This window comes from Sinocyclocheilus grahami, unplaced genomic scaffold (genome assembly GCF_001515645.1).
Source record: "Sinocyclocheilus grahami isolate Dianchi unplaced genomic scaffold, SAMN03320097.WGS_v1.1 scaffold942.1, whole genome shotgun sequence".
NCBI lineage: Eukaryota > Metazoa > Chordata > Actinopteri > Cypriniformes > Cyprinidae > Sinocyclocheilus > Sinocyclocheilus grahami.
In genome coordinates this window covers 364,799-385,046 of record NW_015506121.1, presented here as the reverse complement: position 1 = coordinate 385,046, position 20,248 = coordinate 364,799, and the positions used below count along the sequence as shown (strand labels likewise).

The following is a 20,248-nucleotide window of genomic DNA, read 5'->3' as shown; positions in this document are numbered from 1 at the left end:
ACGTGATCACGGGCCACTGAGAGTTTGAAATGGGCTGAGATCAGCCTCTAAAAGCTTTTTAAAATTCCTATGAGCTTTGTGGTATAGAAACAAGCAAAATGTGGAAGCCCGGGAAGGGAAATTAAAAGATTGCTATAGATTTTGTTTTGAACTGTTGCAGCCATGCAACTAAACACCATATAACTGATGATTCTTAATGATGCAAATTAGGTGCATCAATATAGAATTCAACTGACATGCACTCTCAGCTATGCTTGTCCTGGCTTTTTGCAATGACTTTAAAATGTAGCTCATCTTCATATTTATTATGTATTGCTGTTTTAAGGCTCTTGTTTTTATCTCTACTGTTATACAATATGGAGTTAATTTCAAGGTTATTTTCGTAAACGAAAACTAAAACTAAGAGGAACACCATTGATCAAAAAAACATATTCGTTAACTGAAATAAAAAATAAATGTCAAAATAAATGTAAAACTAAACGAAATGAAACTAACAAAAGTTATTGAAAATCTAACTGAAATAAAATAATAATTATCAAAAATAAATAATCATTTTCGTAATCATATAGGTTCTCAACCAGTGGCGGAAAAATATATGAGATGTGTGGCGGTTTAGGGAAATACCTGTAAATGGCACATCATGGACGTGAGGTTATGCTGACGGAGAGACGCAAAGCAGTTTTTAACTTTTAACTCTGCACGGGTCCTGTTCGGTAAACCCACACCAGCAGTACTTAACAGAACACCCGACCCGTTATCAATATCTGACAGCAGCACTAATTTAATTCTGTACCCGACCCGTTTGACGTAGCCTAAAGACCGCAACCCAAACCGCACTCGCATTAAATCTACTACATCAGGTAGGCAAAATTATTTATTTTCTCGTGTAACACAATAAATCAAACCAACATTAGGCATTCTAAGTCGATGTTTTGAAGAAAAATAGACAAGTAGCGCAATATGGTAATTAACAGAAAAAAAAGTTGAGAACGCGCATCCATTCTGTAAACAATAAAAAAACTTTTGCCTACATCTTGTGAACAATCTGCCCTATTTTGAACAAATATACATAAACCACACGCTTATAATTCTTCATAAATTAAAAGAACATATTTAAATGTGCCTTTACTGTTAAATGCAATTGCCTCTCCTCTGCAGTACGTGCAATACGTGGCCGTTGGTCCTTTATAGAAGGTTTAAAAAATAAAACGTATAAAATAAAATTATATATAGGATATAGAAAGCGAGCAAAGAGCGCTCCCTAAGCTGTCATTCACTTCAGCTGCAGCGCTTATGGCTATAATGCAACGCTGCAAATCAAATTGTGAATAGAAATCTTTGACGAATAAGCACGGGACCGTTTGAAGGCAGCTGCCTATTAGCGGGTATCGAATTGAGCCTAATGGCGCTTTTCCATTGCATGGTACGGCACGGTACGGTTCAATTTTTGGGGGTTTTCCACTGGGTACAGTACCTGGTACTTTTTTTAGTACCACCTCGGTTGGGGTTCCAAGTGAACCGTACCGTTACCAAAACGTGACGTGTAAACTCTGCTGATCACGGATTGGCCGGAGAGAATCGTCACTACCTGCGTCACTGAACCTGCGACACAAACACAAAAGAACCGCTAGATTTAAATCAGCACAGAGAGCGAAGGATCGAACGCAACTGTTTTGAATGAGCGCACCTTTTTTTAACAACCAAAAAGTTTGTTGTCTGTTGCGGAAGAACAGACGTTCCTCTCATTGATAGAAGAGAAGCGGATCCAGCGAGAGCTTGATAGGGCGACGCGGAATGAAAAAGTTTTTTTAGGAGTCGTGGTAGCAGAGGCAGCGCAACTATAACGACATGTGAATAATCTTTTAATGTTATTTTATGTTTTTAGTTATTTTAGTCTTAAGATATACGCAGTAGTAATATAAACAATAAAAAATAAAAAGCAAAAAAATAAAAATATAAAAAATGATAAAAGTTTATTTTATTACAATTCAAATACCAATTGCAGTGTTTGTAAATCATAATCACATTTTTTTTAATCAGTAGTGTAAACCTAAAGTGGTTCCACTTACTGTGACAGTGAAAACTAAATAAATAAATAAATATGTGTCTCCTCTTGTTTTACTCAAGTTCTATTTACTTTTGTTGTATTAGCTCTGCCCCATAAAGACTAACTGACTTCCTGGTATTGAAAGCTGCGGTTGTTTTTGGCACTAGAGTGCCAGTACCATTTTTGTCATTCAGCAGGTTTACATATTGTGTATTGGATAAAATATATCATATTTGGTGGATTTGTATTTAGGTTACTTAATAATAGTTGAGTGACAATACTCCTAGTATTTTTTTTTCTGCTGAGTGCATCTCTTTTATGAGTAAACAATATTGCATGATGACGAGAAATATTACTGGCATGAAATAATAATATTGCAGACTACAATATAATACTACATAAAAGCTCTTATGGAAAATAGCAGCTACTGTATAAAGTCCAGTGCTTTTTAGAGCTGTAGCCAAACATGTAAACAACTGCACTCACTTCTATTTAATCTAGTTTAATTTATTATGCAAAAACTGTTGGGTTTACAGTATATTTACCAGTAGAATATAGGAAAGACCTTCTCCAAAACAACGCCATGCAGAAGTTTTGGTGGTGAATTTATTCACCCTGACAACTACATTTTCAGCAAGGTTACATGGAAATGGTGCCTCTAAACCCTGATTCGGAATTCTGACACTAATTGGTTGTTTTCGAACCTTTGTCAAAGAGTGTGAAGCAAACAACCACCTGAATAAATTCAAGCCTAAACACCCCAAACACAATTCTTTGTCACTGCAGCAAGGTAAAACACAGTATGAATATATTTATGTTAATGTTTTGTACCGTCACACCATAGTCCAGCAGACCACCAGCATTAGCAATGTTCGTGCTGATTAATCGTCCTGGGAATCTTTGTATTGATTGCACATGTGGTCTTATGAACACGATTGTTTTTACACTCCCCACGGTATGTCCTGCTAATGCTGAACCAGCCAGTTAAAGGAGGCGACCTAAACAATGATTACTATTATTCATCAGTCTGATGACTTCATGCCTGCAGAAAATGCTGTATAGAAAAGGCTTTGTGGCAGTTTTATCCCTCATAGTCAGCCAGGCACAAATATCAAGTAGAAAAGTTAATGTGCATTTCCAATTCCCATGGCTACATGCTGAAACACACACATGCAGGGTGAGGGGTTGTGCTAAAAAAAATCCCCCTCACATATCAACCCTAGCCTACCCCTTAACTTCCCCCATGTGTCTCCTAGCACTATATCTGTCCAGAAACCAGGGGGCAGTTACTCAGGCAGACGGTAGCAGAGTGTTGCAAGACTCAGGCGCTGTTTGCTGTGGTTCTTGGTCTGCTGCAGATACTGGTCTGAGAGTCCAGGAAATTCCAGCAGACTCTGGGGCAGGGATTTTGGCTTGCGTGTCTGCTATTGGAAAAGCTGACAGTGTCGGAAGGGGGGATTGAAATTGCCTGGAGTCAGTCGGAAAAAGAAAGAAAGAGAGCGAGATATAGAGAAAATAGGCCTCATGCCATTTTTAAAGGGTGTCTCTTTTTACTTTTATCTGCCTGTCACACCCTGAGTGCATTAGATTGAACTTCAGGTTGAGAGCCATGGTCAGGATGGTAAGTTTTTATTTAATTGTTTCTGATTTATGCTTTGTGTGAGTAAATGCATGTGACTTCCTGGCAGCAGAGACACATGGCTGCGCTTAATGTGAATTGCTACTTCATTTTTTTAAGGAATTTTTCTGTCTGCACTAGACTAGTTGGGGTTGCGGGGTTATTTTACCACTACAATGGAACTGAAAGGAAAGGAGAGGTAGAGAAATAGTTATTTTCTCTCCTTTCCTTTCAGGTCCATTGTATTGGTTTATTCTGTCAGTGCATTGTTCTCTCCGAAAAAAGTCTTGTATTAATTGGAAGCCAAAAACTTTGTGTCCCGACAGTAGACAAAGGGTTTTCCCCGTCCCTCCCGTTTCGATCTCCTTCTCTTTTTCTCCTGTCCAGATGCTACCGCTGCTCTATTTCCCCACCTCACTGCCTCCACACATTTGGTTTCAATTACTTTGGCCCTCTGAGAAACATGCTACTATAAATAAATAACAACGGGCTTCGCTGTGGAAAGATTGCAGAGTTACAGACAGGGTTCATGGTGCTTTTATATGCTCACATTCCTCTGACTAAAGGACACTGTAAGAAAGGTGTTTGTTACAATTCTCTGTGATGATGCCAGGTTGGAGAAAGAAGGGCAGATAAAGAGGAAAGGAGGGGGTGGGACTTTGGCTAGAGAGTGAAGGAAACAGCTGTGAGGTATGGGACGTTTGGTTACTGTCTGCCCTTTAGTGTCCGAGTCAAAAACAGCTTTCCCCAACTCGGACGTGATCACGGGCCACTGAGAGTTTGAAATGGGCTGAGATCAGCCTCTAAAAGCTTTTTAAAATTCCTATGAGCTTTGTGGTATAGAAACAAGCAAAATGTGGAAGCCCGGGAAGGGAAATTAAAAGATTGCTATAGATTTTGTTTTGAACTGTTGCAGCCATGCAACTAAACACCATATAACTGATGATTCTTAATGATGCAAATTAGGTGCATCAATATAGAATTCAACTGACATGCACTCTCAGCTATGCTTGTCCTGGCTTTTTGCAATGACTTTAAAATGTAGCTCATCTTCATATTTATTATGTATTGCTGTTTTAAGGCTCTTGTTTTTATCTCTACTGTTATACAATATGGAGTTAATTTCAAGGTTATTTTCGTAAACGAAAACTAAAACTAAGAGGAACACCATTGATCAAAAAAACATATTCGTTAACTGAAATAAAAAATAAATGTCAAAATAAATGTAAAACTAAACGAAATGAAACTAACAAAAGTTATTGAAAATCTAACTGAAATAAAATAATAATTATCAAAAATAAATAATCATTTTCGTAATCATATAGGTTCTCAACCAGTGGCGGAAAAATATATGAGATGTGTGGCGGTTTAGGGAAATACCTGTAAATGGCACATCATGGACGTGAGGTTATGCTGACGGAGAGACGCAAAGCAGTTTTTAACTTTTAACTCTGCACGGGTCCTGTTCGGTAAACCCACACCAGCAGTACTTAACAGAACACCCGACCCGTTATCAATATCTGACAGCAGCACTAATTTAATTCTGTACCCGACCCGTTTGACGTAGCCTAAAGACCGCAACCCAAACCGCACTCGCATTAAATCTACTACATCAGGTAGGCAAAATTATTTATTTTCTCGTGTAACACAATAAATCAAACCAACATTAGGCATTCTAAGTCGATGTTTTGAAGAAAAATAGACAAGTAGCGCAATATGGTAATTAACAGAAAAAAAAGTTGAGAACGCGCATCCATTCTGTAAACAATAAAAAAACTTTTGCCTACATCTTGTGAACAATCTGCCCTATTTTGAACAAATATACATAAACCACACGCTTATAATTCTTCATAAATTAAAAGAACATATTTAAATGTGCCTTTACTGTTAAATGCAATTGCCTCTCCTCTGCAGTACGTGCAATACGTGGCCGTTGGTCCTTTATAGAAGGTTTAAAAAATAAAACGTATAAAATAAAATTATATATAGGATATAGAAAGCGAGCAAAGAGCGCTCCCTAAGCTGTCATTCACTTCAGCTGCAGCGCTTATGGCTATAATGCAACGCTGCAAATCAAATTGTGAATAGAAATCTTTGACGAATAAGCACGGGACCGTTTGAAGGCAGCTGCCTATTAGCGGGTATCGAATTGAGCCTAATGGCGCTTTTCCATTGCATGGTACGGCACGGTACGGTTCAATTTTTGGGGGTTTTCCACTGGGTACAGTACCTGGTACTTTTTTTAGTACCACCTCGGTTGGGGTTGCAAGTGAACCGTACCGTTACCAAAACGTGACGTGTAAACTCTGCTGATCACGGATTGGCCGGAGAGAATCGTCACTACCTGCGTCACTGAACCTGCGACACAAACACAAAAGAACCGCTAGATTTAAATCAGCACAGAGAGCGAAGGATCGAACGCAACTGTTTTGAATGAGCGCACCTTTTTTTAACAACCAAAAAGTTTGTTGTCTGTTGCGGAAGAACAGACGTTCCTCTCATTGATAGAAGAGAAGCGGATCCAGCGAGAGCTTGATAGGGCGACGCGGAATGAAAAAGTTTTTTTAGGAGTCGTGGTAGCAGAGGCAGCGCAACTATAACGACATGTGAATAATCCCGCCCACTCTAAAGCGGTACTGAACTGCAGTGGAAACGCAAACCATGCCGTGCCGTATTGAGCCGTGCCGAGCCGAGCCGAGTTGTACCACGCAGTGGAAAAGCGCACAGACATTTTGAGGGGCAGTGGCCCAAACCAAAAAACGGGCACTATAAGGTGCCCAAAGGCACTTTATCTCTAAAGAACCATCTCTTTCTTACCTTTTTATAATCTGAAGAACCTTCTTTCGCCACAAAGAACCTTTTGTGAAACAGAAAGTTTCTTCAGGAGTTAAAGGTTCTTTATGGAACCATTTAGACAAAAAGGTTCTTCTATGGCATCGTGAAGCACCTTTATTTTTAAGAGTGACCGACAGAAATACAAAAACATACTACCATATTACTAAATCAGCGAATCATCCACTGACTGTAATGTGGAGGGGACCACAAAAAAAAAGCGGGGCGTGATGGGGGGGGGGGGGGGGGTGCTTGTTAATACAAATTGTCCAGTTGTTACAAATATACAATTAAAATAGAAGACAGCACACTCGTAATAATTTCAGACTTTATCCTAGATGTTTTTTTTATAAGAATGGGCTATCCCTCACTCTCTGAGCTTGCTTCTGCCTCATCTTCAATGGAAGTAGGGGAGGGTGGGGTAAGTTGACCAACCGCGTTTCTTGGCAACTGTACACTTTTACTGTCATGTGACCATGTATTTAGGAACCACCCATAATTTCTGCCAGACTGAAAAGGAGAAACACATGGGGGGAATGGAAGGCACCCATTTACTTTAAAAACTGTCTTTGGCTTGTCAAAGTAAAAATTTAGCATAAGAGATGTAATGGTTGTTGCACGAGTTAGTGCACTCTCAGGGCTGGGTAGCGGCAGGAAGGGCATCTGGCGTAAAACGTGCCAAAGTAGTTGTGTGCACCCATTTACTTTAAAAACTGTTTTTGGCTTGTCAAAGTAAAAATTTAGCATAAGAGATGTAATGGTTGTTGCATGAGTTAGTGCACTCTCAGGGCTGGGTAGCGGCAGGAAGGGCATCTGGCGTAAAACGTGCCAAAGTAGTTGTGCGGATCACTCCGCTGTGGCGACCCCTGATAAAAGGGAGCAAGTCGAAGGAGAGAGAGAGATGTAATGGATGTTACATCAAAGCAAATTTATCCAGGTCTAAACATATTTATGATACATATAGGTGATTTTGCAAAATATATCATGCAAATCATTTAGCTAAATATTAGCCTGAACTGGTAAGCAACAGTAGCTATTTTTTTTTCCAAAATAGCAGCTGTTGGGCAAAGTGAGCCAAATGCTGTGCGGTAAATTGAGTCAGCATTTTAAATAAGGCAGTGTAGTTAAGTTAAATCTCTGAATTATAAACTGGTATTTTAATGTGATATATTACTGGTTTAGTTTATCATATACATATTTTGTAGTTTATTTGATAGGGACAGTGTACAAGTGCACCAAATCCTTCTCTGATAAGAACCAGAAAATGCTTTTCATTGCATTATAATCAGATGTATATTTCCACCTGTAGTCCCTAATGGCCAACAAACTCTCTGTTTAGTCTGTTTTAGGAAGGCTACAATTTTAGTGTTCCACATATTGTTTCAGAAATGCAAACAATTAAATATTGACATTTAAACTTAATTTGGTTGGTTTTATGTTGTTAAAGTTAACTTCAGGAAAAGAAATATGTCTTGTAAAAGGAAATTATTAAATTCATTTTTTTAATTATTATTTATTTCACATGGGTTTGATGGTCATTTTACACCCAGATGGTGCATCTTACCCACTGACTCGACTCGGGTTAACTTACCCCTAACCCGGGGCAAACTGAGCCATGGGAACACTTTTTTTTATTATAAGAAGCCATATTTTTAGAACCCTTTGTCATAGATACATTCTGATCATTTAAAATGCTAGGAATACTTTCATTAGGATAGGATAGGGTATACTGTCATTGTACTTCTGCATCATTTTAACTTATCTTGAGAACCACATAAGTAAAAAAAAATGGCTAATCTTACCCCACTCTCCCCTATAAGTATTAGACTTTTAATTTAATATTTTACAGCATAAATCAATATTATATACTAATAAACAACTAATTTAGAACATTTATATTCTTTTTTAACTATTTATAGGCCTACTATTAATATGGTTTTAATAAAATATGATGTGTTGTAGATTACTAGTACCAAGACAAGTGGTTATAATGGGAAATATACTTAATTACAAAAATGAAAGTGTGACAAACTGCTAAATATTCTATATGATGATTTAGCTGCTGGCTTGCTGGAGCTTTGTATTTATGTTTTCAATGTTGAACTGCCTTTAGCAGCCTCTCTTCGCTCTTTCTCTCTGTCTTCTTTTTTGCAAAGGCTTTTTTTGGTCTACAAAGTGTGCCAACAACAGTGAATTTTGTGTTATTTATATTAGATCTGATCGAGTACAATAATTTGATTAGACATTCTAATTCTAAGACCGGGGATATTTTGTTGTTTTAGTATGATTTTTATTTTTATGTGACACCTCACAATCTCTGCCATGTTTCACTTGGACATCAGTTCCATTTTTCAGTCAATGATCTACAGAATGACAGGAAACAGTTTGGACTCATTGTGAATTTAGTGTATAGCACTGGTTTCAAGCTGGGTAAATCCATGTTGCAAGATTCCAATTTTATTTACCTAAATAAACACTAATTTACTGAAAGCACATTTTATTTCACAACCACTCAATTTTAATCAGAACGTCTCGGTTACGTATGTAACTCTCGTTCCCTGAAGGACCGATGAATTGGGATCTCACTTTGAGAGACCAATCTACTTCGAGTGTAAACTAAACAAGCCAATGCACATTGGCATGCGATAATTGCATCCAGCTGCTGCTCGTCATGGCACAAGCATAAGTAGGCAGGAGGTGCAATGCATATTCAGCTTTTCGCTTCGGAGCCGAGCCAGTGACCTGGCGCCCCACGGTGGCACAGCAACTGTGGCGATGGGATGTGACGTCTCCGTTCCCTCCTTCAGGGAACGAGGGTTACATACGTAACCAAGATGTTCCCTCTTTTAGTCGGTCACGTCGGTGACCGATGAATTTGGATCCCTAAAAAAGAGCCACTATTGCTGCCCCTTCCAGCGCCCCTAGTAAGCCACCTGGTCCCCCCGTGGCAACTGGGTGGAAGACCGGACAGGGCATATCTGGAGAGAGTCTATTACTGTTGTTCCACTAGACCCATACAGTAAGACTTATTGGCTAATACTGGGAAAGCGTACCCTTTCCAGCGATGCTGCAGAATCATTACACATTTGGACTGGGCATTAAGGGCAGTACAACATATGGAATGTCTCTGAGGTTGCTCCAGCCCAGTTAGGAGGGAGGCAACACCGGCAGGGACGGCAGAGCAGAATCTGCCAAGGGAAAAACGTGGGCTCACCAAGAGGGGAACCGTACCGTGGAAGAATACACACATGGGATCACCGTGGGGATCACAACATATGGCACCTAGCCTAGCACATGGCTTAACTAACAGGCAACTTTACGAGTGTTAGGCCTAGGGATGGGTACCGAAACCCGGTATTTAATCAGTCCCGGGGCAAAATTATGAAAGACCGGAATATCGATAAGCTCTGACGTTAACTGTTCTGCTATCGGTACTGGAGAAATGAAGAAAACACATACATTTATTGTTTGGTTTTTTTTACATTTATTTTATATGTTTTTCAAACATTTGTCTATGATGCATTTTTGCTATTCGCAATTCAGAAGCGAGATCGTGCTCACGCGGAGGAGCTTCAGCACATGCAACATGAAAGCCCTGAATAATTATAATAGAAGAGAGAACTAAACATTCAAACTTCTGCTTACACTTTAGGCCTGTGGCAGTTTTATTAAGCTAATTTATTTTTTTTTATTTCGATTTTGGCTTCTAAGGATTATACAAAAGAAGACATGAGGTAAAGCTATTAAAAACTAGCTGCGTTTCGTCTTGCGCAACTTCTTTCCCTTCACAGCGGATTCGTTCCTCCCTAAAACCCAAATGTAACGTCAGAATCAGCTCAGTCGGTGATTGTTGTAAAATGCTGTTTTTAGTTCTCAGCTCTGCAGACTGCAGCGGCTCAAAAGGGGCCCTCTGCAATGTCGTAAGCACCAGAGGGAGATCCCAAGATGGTACGGGGTTAGGGCGAGGTGGATTTAGTCTCCTGCCCCTCAGGATCCTGATGATCAGGTCATGCCTCCTCAAAGACTCACCGTCTACAGTATCGTGATGTGCGGCAATTGCGGCAACATACACTTTTAGGGTGGAGGGAGACAGCCTTCGCTCCAACCCCTCCTGGAGGAAGGAAAGCACAGCTCTGATCGGGCATCTCCGGGGGTCTTCCCGGTGAGAAGAGCACCATTCAACTAACAGGTTCCACTTCAAAGTATAGGCACGCCTCGTAGAGGGTGCTCTTGCCAAAGTGATGGTGTTTACTACCACCTGGGGTAAATCACCTAGGACCTCCGGAGCTTCCACAGCTCTGGACGCAGGTGCCAGAGGGTGCCCCGTCTTTGAGAAAGTAGATCTTTCCTCAGATGAATGCACCAGGGAGGGACTGTCGTGAGGAGCATCAGTTCTGGGAACCAGGTCTGGCTGGGCCAGTAAGGCACAACCTGCAGGACCTGCTCCTGTCTTCCCTGACTATGCACAGTGTCTATGCAAGTAGGCTCACTGGGGAAAACACATACTTGCATAGGCCCCGGGCCAGCTGTGTGCCAGTGCATCCATGCCGAGGGTCCCCCCGGTCAAGGAATAGAACAGCTGGCAATGGAACGTGTCTGGATAGGCAAATAGGTCTACCTGTACAGCTCTGAAGTGTCTCCATATCAGATGGATCGTCCGGGGATGGAGTCTCCATTCTCCCGGAAGTGCATTCTGCCGTGAAAGCTCGTCAGCTGCACGATTGACCAGGCCCGGAATGTAAATGGCACGAAGCGACCTCAGATGCTTCTGACACCATAGGAGGAGATGGCGGGCGAGTTGCGACATATGACGGGAGCGTAGACCACCCTGGTGGCTGATGTATTCAACGGTCGCAGTGTTGCCCGTACGGACCAGTATGTGCTTGCCCAGCATGCCTGGACACCTACACTAGGGGAACTCCTGACCGAAGAAATGCAGGGTCCGACCAAGGGCTGAAAGCTTGGTGACAGGCCGGAGTGATCGTTACTCGGTGCGTGCCACGTTGCCATGCCCATCTTGGGACTCGGCCGTGCGAGTAACCCACGGCCTTTCTTGGGTACAATGAATAAGGGCTGTAAAACCCCGACCTCATATCGTCGGTCACCGATGTGACCGATCCGGCTTTCCACAGCGCGAAGTTGATGAATTTCCTCAGCGACCAACACGGATCAGCTCTAGGCTCTAGGTGATGTAGACATTTGGGGGCGTGTTAGAATGAGCCGTTTTAGGTGGGCGTGATTTACTTTACAGATCTTCTTTATGCACCATGAGCTTGTAACACTCCAAAGAGAAAGGAAAATTTTCAATCACATCATATGACCCCTTTAACTGAACATCTTTCTCACTTAAGCACTTATACCTAAATCATTAATTAAATTGCTTCGATTGGCTCTTTATTAGATGGTAGTTTTAGTAACACTTCAGATAAGGTCAAGACATTTCAAACAAAACAACTATTTTTGTGATATATTTATGATTTGTTAATGTAAAATAATATGTATATCTGTAGTAAAGCATTCGAGCAGTGAAAACTTTTGACTTCAGTTTACGGGTGTAGATTTTTATTTATTTATTTATTTTTAATACAATCTATTCAGAAGATATGCATTAAACTGATCAGAAGTGACTGGACAAACTTCACAAAATATGTTTCAAATAAATGCTGCTAGATTATATTCATCCAAGAATCCTGAAAAAAAATATTATGGTTTAAACAAAAATATTAAGCAGCACAACTGTTCTCAACAGAATGATTTCTAAAGGGTCATGTGACATTAAAGACTGGAATAATGGCTGCTGAAAATGTTGCCACTTACTTTGCCATTTACATAAATTACATTTTATATATATAACTTTCAAGTAATTATATATTTTAAATTATAATGGAATGGATTTTTCCTTTTTTTTTGTTTTTTACACTGTATTTTTGGCAGAACAATTGCAACCTTGGCTGCATTTAGCAAAGGAGACTTTCAAAAACATTAAAACCTCTTACCAACCCAAATACTTTAAACGGTAAAAATGGTAAAAAAAAAAACAAAATATTTGGTTAGTTTATCTGTATATTTGGATTACCACATTTATCCCCATAGCCTTCTTGTACTTGTAGGAAACAAAGTCTTGCAGTCAATGTAAAACTGTGAAGGTGCTTAGGCACAATCACAATACTGTACAGATGACTGCCCAGATATAACAAGTGGCCTCAGAAGTCTCTATGATAAAATCTGTATAATGCTAAATGTACAAATAAACAAATACACTTTGTGCTGGAGGAATGTTTAAAAGAACAAACTAAATGGTTCATGTATTAGCTTTTAGCTATAAGCAATGTAGAGAAACAGAGGAATGGGTGAGTGTATAAGAGCACAGCTCTTGAAGGTGACAGCATGGGCCTGCAGCTCTTCCAGTGAGCTGCCAATAAGTGTAGGCACCAGGGAGGTAGGCTAAACTACAAGCAGGTGTTTCATATTCTGCAGCTTTCTGACAATCCTCTTTTTCAGAGCCAACAGTAAAGCATCATCCTTTCTAAAATTTCAAGCACAGCAACCTGCCAGATTCACAAAAAGAACAAAGGGTACATATGACATTTGTTATAAAAGCAGGATTTATTCTTAAATCCTGAGCCTCCACACTCTACATTGAGCCTTGAAAACAACTGTTTGCAGATCTGTGCTTTGTGGTCTCAGCACATTTAAAAATTGCATGAATTAAAAATTTACCCATTTTGTATTTATTTATTTTTAATGCACGCTACTTGTCAATGATTAAAGTTTTCTCAATTAAGTACGTTTAACTTATAAGTTATAAGTACAATCAATCAATCAATAATTTTTTTTATTTAAATGTGACATTATTAACTGAGTAAATTAATAAATGACAAATGGCACTGAACATAAATACATAAAGAGGTAAAACAAAATAGAAACTCAAAATATATTTAATGAAGACCAAATCCATTGAAAAATCTTTACAGTCCATTATAATGCCTGTAAGTCCATTATGTGTGCTGAGTTGCAGTTTGCAGATGATAGGATTGTAGAATGTGACAGCATCTGAAATACACAACAGAGTTATAGGCTTGCATGATGTATTTTCCATTTGTTTATGTAAAAACAATTACTGTTAATAAAGGCCAGTGTTAAAGGGAACAAGCGATATAAAGTTATGTTTTTTTTCTTCTTGTTACATATATATATACATACACACATCTACATCTATTGATATTTACAATAAGACAGAGAGGATGCTAAAAACATATTGGGTGCTCAAATATATTGCAGATGATCAAAATCCCCATGCCCAAATTCAATTGAAATTAGGGCCTATTTTAATAACAATAAGCTTGACATGCCGTGATTCCCTTTGAAGCGCTATTTTAACGTACCAATTTGTAAAAAGTAAAACAAGAACATATTTTACTAACACACTGAATATGTGAGAGTACACATCCCAGTATTTACTTTCAAAAGATATGTGTTTTTGTTGTTTTACAAAATGTATGTTGTTTTTCCAAGATAAAAATTATTTTAACAAATATAATAAAATTATGAATTTATAAATACCATAATATTTTGGGGATTTGCACCACATAACATTGTACAACCAATACTTGAATTTGTTTTTCTTGACTTGTGATCCAATTTCCTGTTTATTTCAGCATCTTTCCTTATTTTGGTGGATTACATGACTTTATTGGTCAAAAAAAAAAAGAAGAAAAAAAGTGTATATCGTTGTACAGTATTTACAATAATAGCATTCTTAATGTATTTTTTAAAATAAATATTATATTAGGACCAACAAGAGTCATTGATATCTAAATCAAGTTTTAAGGCCTCTGACAGAATCTTCAATTAACGTAATTAACATTTTATTTGTGTTTTCTTGCAGATGACCCAGGAACAGTGCCCTCAAAGAAACAATGTCCAGAGTACTGAAAAACCACAAGTGTATAAAGTGGGGATCTATGGTTGGCGGAAACGTTGCCTTTACTTCTTTGTCCTACTCCTCATGATCCTCATAGTGGTCAACCTTGCTCTCACCATCTGGATCCTCAAAGTTATGAACTTCACTATAGTAAGTGCAGTCTTTTACTCTGGCCTTCATTACCACCTGCTGGGCATCGATTCTTTGACTGACTTAGAAGTGAGCAAAAATAACAGGTCTCCATCGTAGTGATCTGCCAATTCTCTCTGTGCATTCTCTGAGCTTCAGCCAGGCAAACTACTGCTTTCATTTGCCTCTCAGCGGTCGATCTGTTCAGGTTTTCACACATAGCTTCAGTTTTATGAGACCAGCTGCCTTCACTCAGTCCAATTGTTTACAGATCTTTTCAGCTTTTACCTACTGTGCTTTGGGTCTTGATTAATTGGATGTACAGCAGTGCCGGATCAAATGAGGGGCCATGGGGCAGAAATGTCACAGGACCCAAAACCCACCCATTGATGCAACACCCTCTATAAACATACTCTTGAAGCTTTCATGTAATATTTGTATGGTGGTTTAGTACTTTGTAGAATCTACATCCTTAGAGGATTGGTACAGGGGGATGCAATCTCTGCAGAGCAACTGTGAGGAAATATGTTGCTGTCTGTTCATGTTTGCTAATAAGACACATTTAGGGGAAAAAAACTAAAAACATTTTACAAAAGATTGTTGTGAATATATAATGCTCTTTTTGTATTTAGAATGTATGTAAATAAATTACAAATAAATGTGGAGTGTGTGTATTTGAGGATGTTAACTGTGACAGGTTGATTGACAGGCCAGACAGGCCACAGTGGTCTGTGATATTATGCCCCCAAACTTCCCTGCTCTTCTGACACACACTCAAAGTAAGTAACAAAGACTGACAGAGTTGTCAGAAGCTTAGTGAGGGTGACGTTGAAGTCAAGCAACCGTGGTGTAGTACATTTGTAGCCTACATTTCCCTTTTTACTTCTGGTAATTGTATTTAGGCTTCAAAATTCATAAACGTGTTCATTTGTGAAGATTATCATGATGAACAAAACATGTAAGAAACAATAAACTTTTTGTTGGTCACAGAGCTTATATTATAATAATAATCCAAAAGCAAGAACCCTTATCTTTATTATTTTGTTGTTGTTATTGCCATTTTCTCCATGCATTAAATCTCTAGACACGCAGACAGTCTCCATTTATTGCTGTAGTAATCCTCAGCACCTGTGATGAGTCATGGTTGTGTGTGTTTGTGTGTGTGTTCTTGGGGGAATGACATGCTGTCCTTTTTCCAATGCATTAAAGATGGAGAGAGACCTGGGGCCTGTTTCAGAAAGGAGGTTAAGTGAAAACTCTGAGTATTAACCCTGAAATGAGGGAGACTCTGGATTTTCCGTTTCAGAATGGAAGGTTTGTCAAACCCGAGAAAGCAGGGTAAGTCAAGCCCATTTCTGAAAGAGAGGAAACTTATACTCAGAGTCAGTCACCGTGGTAACTTACACTATGAACCTAACCTGGTCGGGAGCAGGTTTTCTTCATTAAACCTTACGTTAAGATGCAATTTCTATAGATGAAAAATGATATAAGGTATTTAGCCTTGTTTCCAGGGGGAAACAATGTAAGAAGTTGTTTCCTGGGGGAAACAAGTGCATTGTAACTGCATTTTACATAAAACATGTACAATTGTCCACCATAGGGCAAGAAAAATTATCTTAATGCAAACGGAAACAAGCATATTTGTAATTTCTTACCCCACTGGCAGATAATTAGCAAAATAAGAAAAATGCACTTAAATAATTTTCCCCCCATGGAAAGAAGGCTAAATACCTTATGTCTTTTTTATGTAGAAAATGCATATTGATTTAAGAATATTTAGATATTTTGACTGGAAACAAGAAGACAAAAATTCTAAGTTATAAAGCCTTTTTTGCAGTGCATATATTCATTCACTGCGCATATGTTCATCATGTAGACACGGTCAAAGTGACAAAAATGGCATCTCCTCTTATACAGGATCCCGTAGAAGACGAGGATGCATATATTTGTAGGGAGTTTTTTTTTTTTTTTTTTTCCCATATTCACATGCATATTTATTTGAGCAGTAGCATTTTAAATGGTAGTTTTCTTTAAAACATTGGAGTTGCAGAGCACATTAGTAAGGCCGCTGTATGCAGACTGATAAGGAAAGTGTACACCGCTCTCACGCACAAATCCGTCAAAGAGGAGTTTCACTGGACTGTAGGTCAATATTGTAGAAAAAGTTTTAAATGAGGCTAATCTGATAAATTATGTTCACTTGATAACATCTTGCTGCAACCTCTGTCAGTAACCCAATAATTCAAATTTTCTTCAGGATTTTCAGTGTGGTTGGCTGCATTGATGACACGCATATTCCCATTATCGCACCTTCTGAAAATGAATCAGATTAGCCTACTGTATGGAATGGAAGGATGCCAGACGGAGAGGTGCAATTTCTATAGATGAAAAATTATATAAGGTATTTAGGTATTTATTGTTATCCAGGGGGAAACAATTTAAGAAGTTTTTTCCTGGGGGAAACAAGTGCATTTAAGTGCATTTTAACTGCATTTTACATAAAACATGTAAAATTGTAAGTCAACTCAGAGTTCAAGTTTTAACTCAGAGTTGGTTGAACCTCCTTATTGAAATGAGCCCCAGGACACAGTTTGATTGGTTTAGTCAAACATGCATTTGATTTGAATTAAAACCTTTAATTTAGATGTTACCACAGAAAGCACATACTTAGGTTACTTGATAAAATATTTTACAGTATAGGCCTGGGGCCTAATCCCTAACTGTGACTAAAATGAGTTTGCAGTGTAATTTATGCAGATGAAATGTTGTGTTTATGCAAAATGTGGGGTGATGCTTCAACTCATGATACATGATTTTTGTTGAGATTCTGAGCTTTCCTGTGAAGGGAATGTTACTCTGGAGTAAGATGGTGTGAAGGACATTGGGTTGTCAAGGGGCCTGTACAGAGTGTAGATGCAGATGAGCAGCTGGATGTTTCCCTGATTTATGTCACCTCAAATTGCTGGGTGGCATCTTAGTGAAGGCCATAGTGTCAGGGCTGGAATTAAATATTTAGTGTCCTTAGATGCCAAAGGATGGTGCATATCAATGTTGACATCACATGAGAATGTATTAGAAATTGACATTGCACATCCTTTTCTTTTCACGCAATAGTCATTTTCTAGATGAAATGTAATTAACATTATTATATTAATTTGATTAATGTAGTACCATTCATAAGTCTTAATGTCTTCATTTCAAATCTATTTGGCAGTGCATGTCCATTTCAGGACTGACAAGGCATGTTTTACCTCAGAGGTGATTTTATAATATTTTGACAAGTCTCTGCGATCCATAAATGCAGAGAACTCAGCCTTTGTGGTCAAACCTTGGTATATCCACAGTGTTGATTTGTTAAAGTTTACACTTATATATATTTTTTGTATGTATGTTTGGATAGACACTTTTCTATCACTGTACTAACAGCACTGAAAACGACATGATCAACTTACAGCATATTCTTACACAATTTACAGCAATTCTACAAATTGTTTGTATACAAATCTTCAAGAATATTCTGAAGACTGATAAAAGCTAAATTACTAATTCAGCACTCACAATCTCATAATGAAATAATAAATAAAATGAATAATAAAACTAAAAATGATAGAAAAATTCAAATTTAAAATTATGTGCCTATTCTCAATAAGTCTAAATGTATATTTTTAAACGCATGATTAATTTATTTTACTGTATATAAATACATTTTACTTTATGCAGTATAGTTACTTAAATATATTAACGCAATAAATTCACTTTTGCTGGTATCCTTTGGCTAGGGTTACAGCATATGATCAAGCTGTCATTCATTCAAGTGTTTTAAAACTATTCAAGCATGATAAAAAGCAAAAGGGAACTCCATTCTGCACATGTTGTCTGTATTTCCTCTTTCATCCTCTTTTCATTCACCTAATAGACGCATACAGAAATTCGCATTCCAGTACCACAGAGAGTTCTCTTTCACGTTTCAATTGATAAAACACACAACATGATACATAAATAGATATGTCAAATTATTAGCGATTGTCCTAGCAAGCACATCCTTAAATGAGTTTAAAAAAGTCTTAAACAAATTGGATATGTGTCCAGAATGTCATGTGCATCAGGTGACAGCAGCCTAATATTTCAGCTGCTGGCTGTGTCATAAATGCTAATAAATAAATAAATACATGCATACATTAAAAAATAATAATAAAACATAGTAAATCACTCACTGCTCCACTGTGCTTGACTTTTGTAACTATAATAAGGATTAATCTACATTTAATTTATACAATAAGGGCAGTATTTGATTATTCAATTGCTCTGTATATTCCCTACTTAATTTTACTCTTAGACCTGAAAGTCTTAAAGCACTGTTTGCAAGGTCAATAGGTCAAAAACAATGAAAACAATAGCTTTTTTTTTCTGTGTGGTGGGGCCCTTGAAAATTTTGACAGGGCAAGTAAAAATCTAAAATTGCACAACTGGGCCAGTAGAAAAAAAAATCCTTAGCATTAAGCCCTTTTATATTAAAGTCATAGCTAATATAATAACACATTTATTATACTGGTTTATGTTAAGATTGATTTAAGTTAGCAAAAAAGTTATATATTTTAAAATTATTTAGTGGTAGCTTATCAGTGGTGACTGTCAGTTAATGTACATTACAAATGTACGGAAAAATAAATTAAAGACGTAAACAATTAAAGACCTCCTTTAGTGGACTTTGCTATCCTTGGTACTACCAAAAGTCCAGAGTTTTGCGACCTTAGGGAGCGTGATGGATTGTAGCGTGGTAGAAGACTAGTTAGGTACGCCTTATATGTAAGTAATAATATTTTGTAACTGATACGGAACTTAATAGGTAGCCACTACAGAGACTGTAAAGTTGGGGTAATATGATTATATTTTCTTGACCTGGTAAGGACTCTAGCTGCTGCATTTTGGACTACCTGTAGCTTGTTTATTGAAGATGCAGGACAACCACCTAGCAGTGCGTTACAATAGTCCAGTCTAGAGGTCATGAATGCATGAACTAGCTTTTCTGCATCAGAAACAGGTAACATGTTTTGTAACTTGGCAATGTTTCTAAGATGGAAGAATGCTGTTTTTGTAACATGGGAAATATGATTTTCAAAAGACAAGTTGCTATCTAATATAACACCCAGATTTTTGACTGTAGAGGAAGTAACAGTACATCCGTCTAGTTGCAAATTGTAATCCAAGAGATTCTGTGTACTGTCTTTTGGTCCAATAAAGCCTCTGTCTTATCTGAATGTAATAAGATAAAATTATTGGTCATCCAATCTTTTACATTTTTAACATACTCTGTTAGCTTAGATAATTTAGAAGTTTCATCTTGTCTTGTTGAGATATATAGCTGAGTATCATCAGCATAACAGTGGAAACTAATCCCATATTTTCTAATAATATTACCAAGGGGCAACATGTATATTGAAAATAGCAGAGGACCTAGGACAGATCCTTGTGGCACTCCATATTTTACTGGTGATAATTGAGATGACTCCCCATTTAAATGAACAAAGTGGTAGCAACTGGACAAGTAGGATCTAAACCATCTTAAAGCCTGCCCTTGAATAGCTGTACAGTTTTGTAATCGATCTATGAGTATGTCATGATCTATAGTGTCGAACGCAGCACTAAGATAAAGTAAAACTAGCAATGAGATGCAGCCTTGGTCTGATGCAAGAAGCAA

At 38.0% G+C, this 20,248-nt stretch overlaps 1 protein-coding gene across 5 annotated transcripts in view; it reads left to right on the top strand.

Moving 5' to 3' along the window:
- The window catches only part of LOC107564508 (delta-sarcoglycan-like), a 427,344-nt gene that overhangs the window by 190,547 nt on the left and 216,549 nt on the right, over nt 1-20,248 (top strand). For 3 of the 5 annotated variants that reach the window (XM_016249602.1, XM_016249603.1, XM_016249599.1), the window contains exons 1-2: nt 3,353-3,668; nt 14,386-14,571. In XM_016249602.1, coding sequence (XP_016105088.1) covers nt 3,657-3,668; nt 14,386-14,571 — 198 coding nt within the window. In that variant the 5' untranslated portion in view covers nt 3,353-3,656. Of the gene's footprint in view, nt 1-3,352; nt 3,669-14,385; nt 14,572-20,248 lie in introns of those variants that run through there. The other 2 variants (XM_016249600.1, XM_016249601.1) reach the window with 1 other exon arrangement.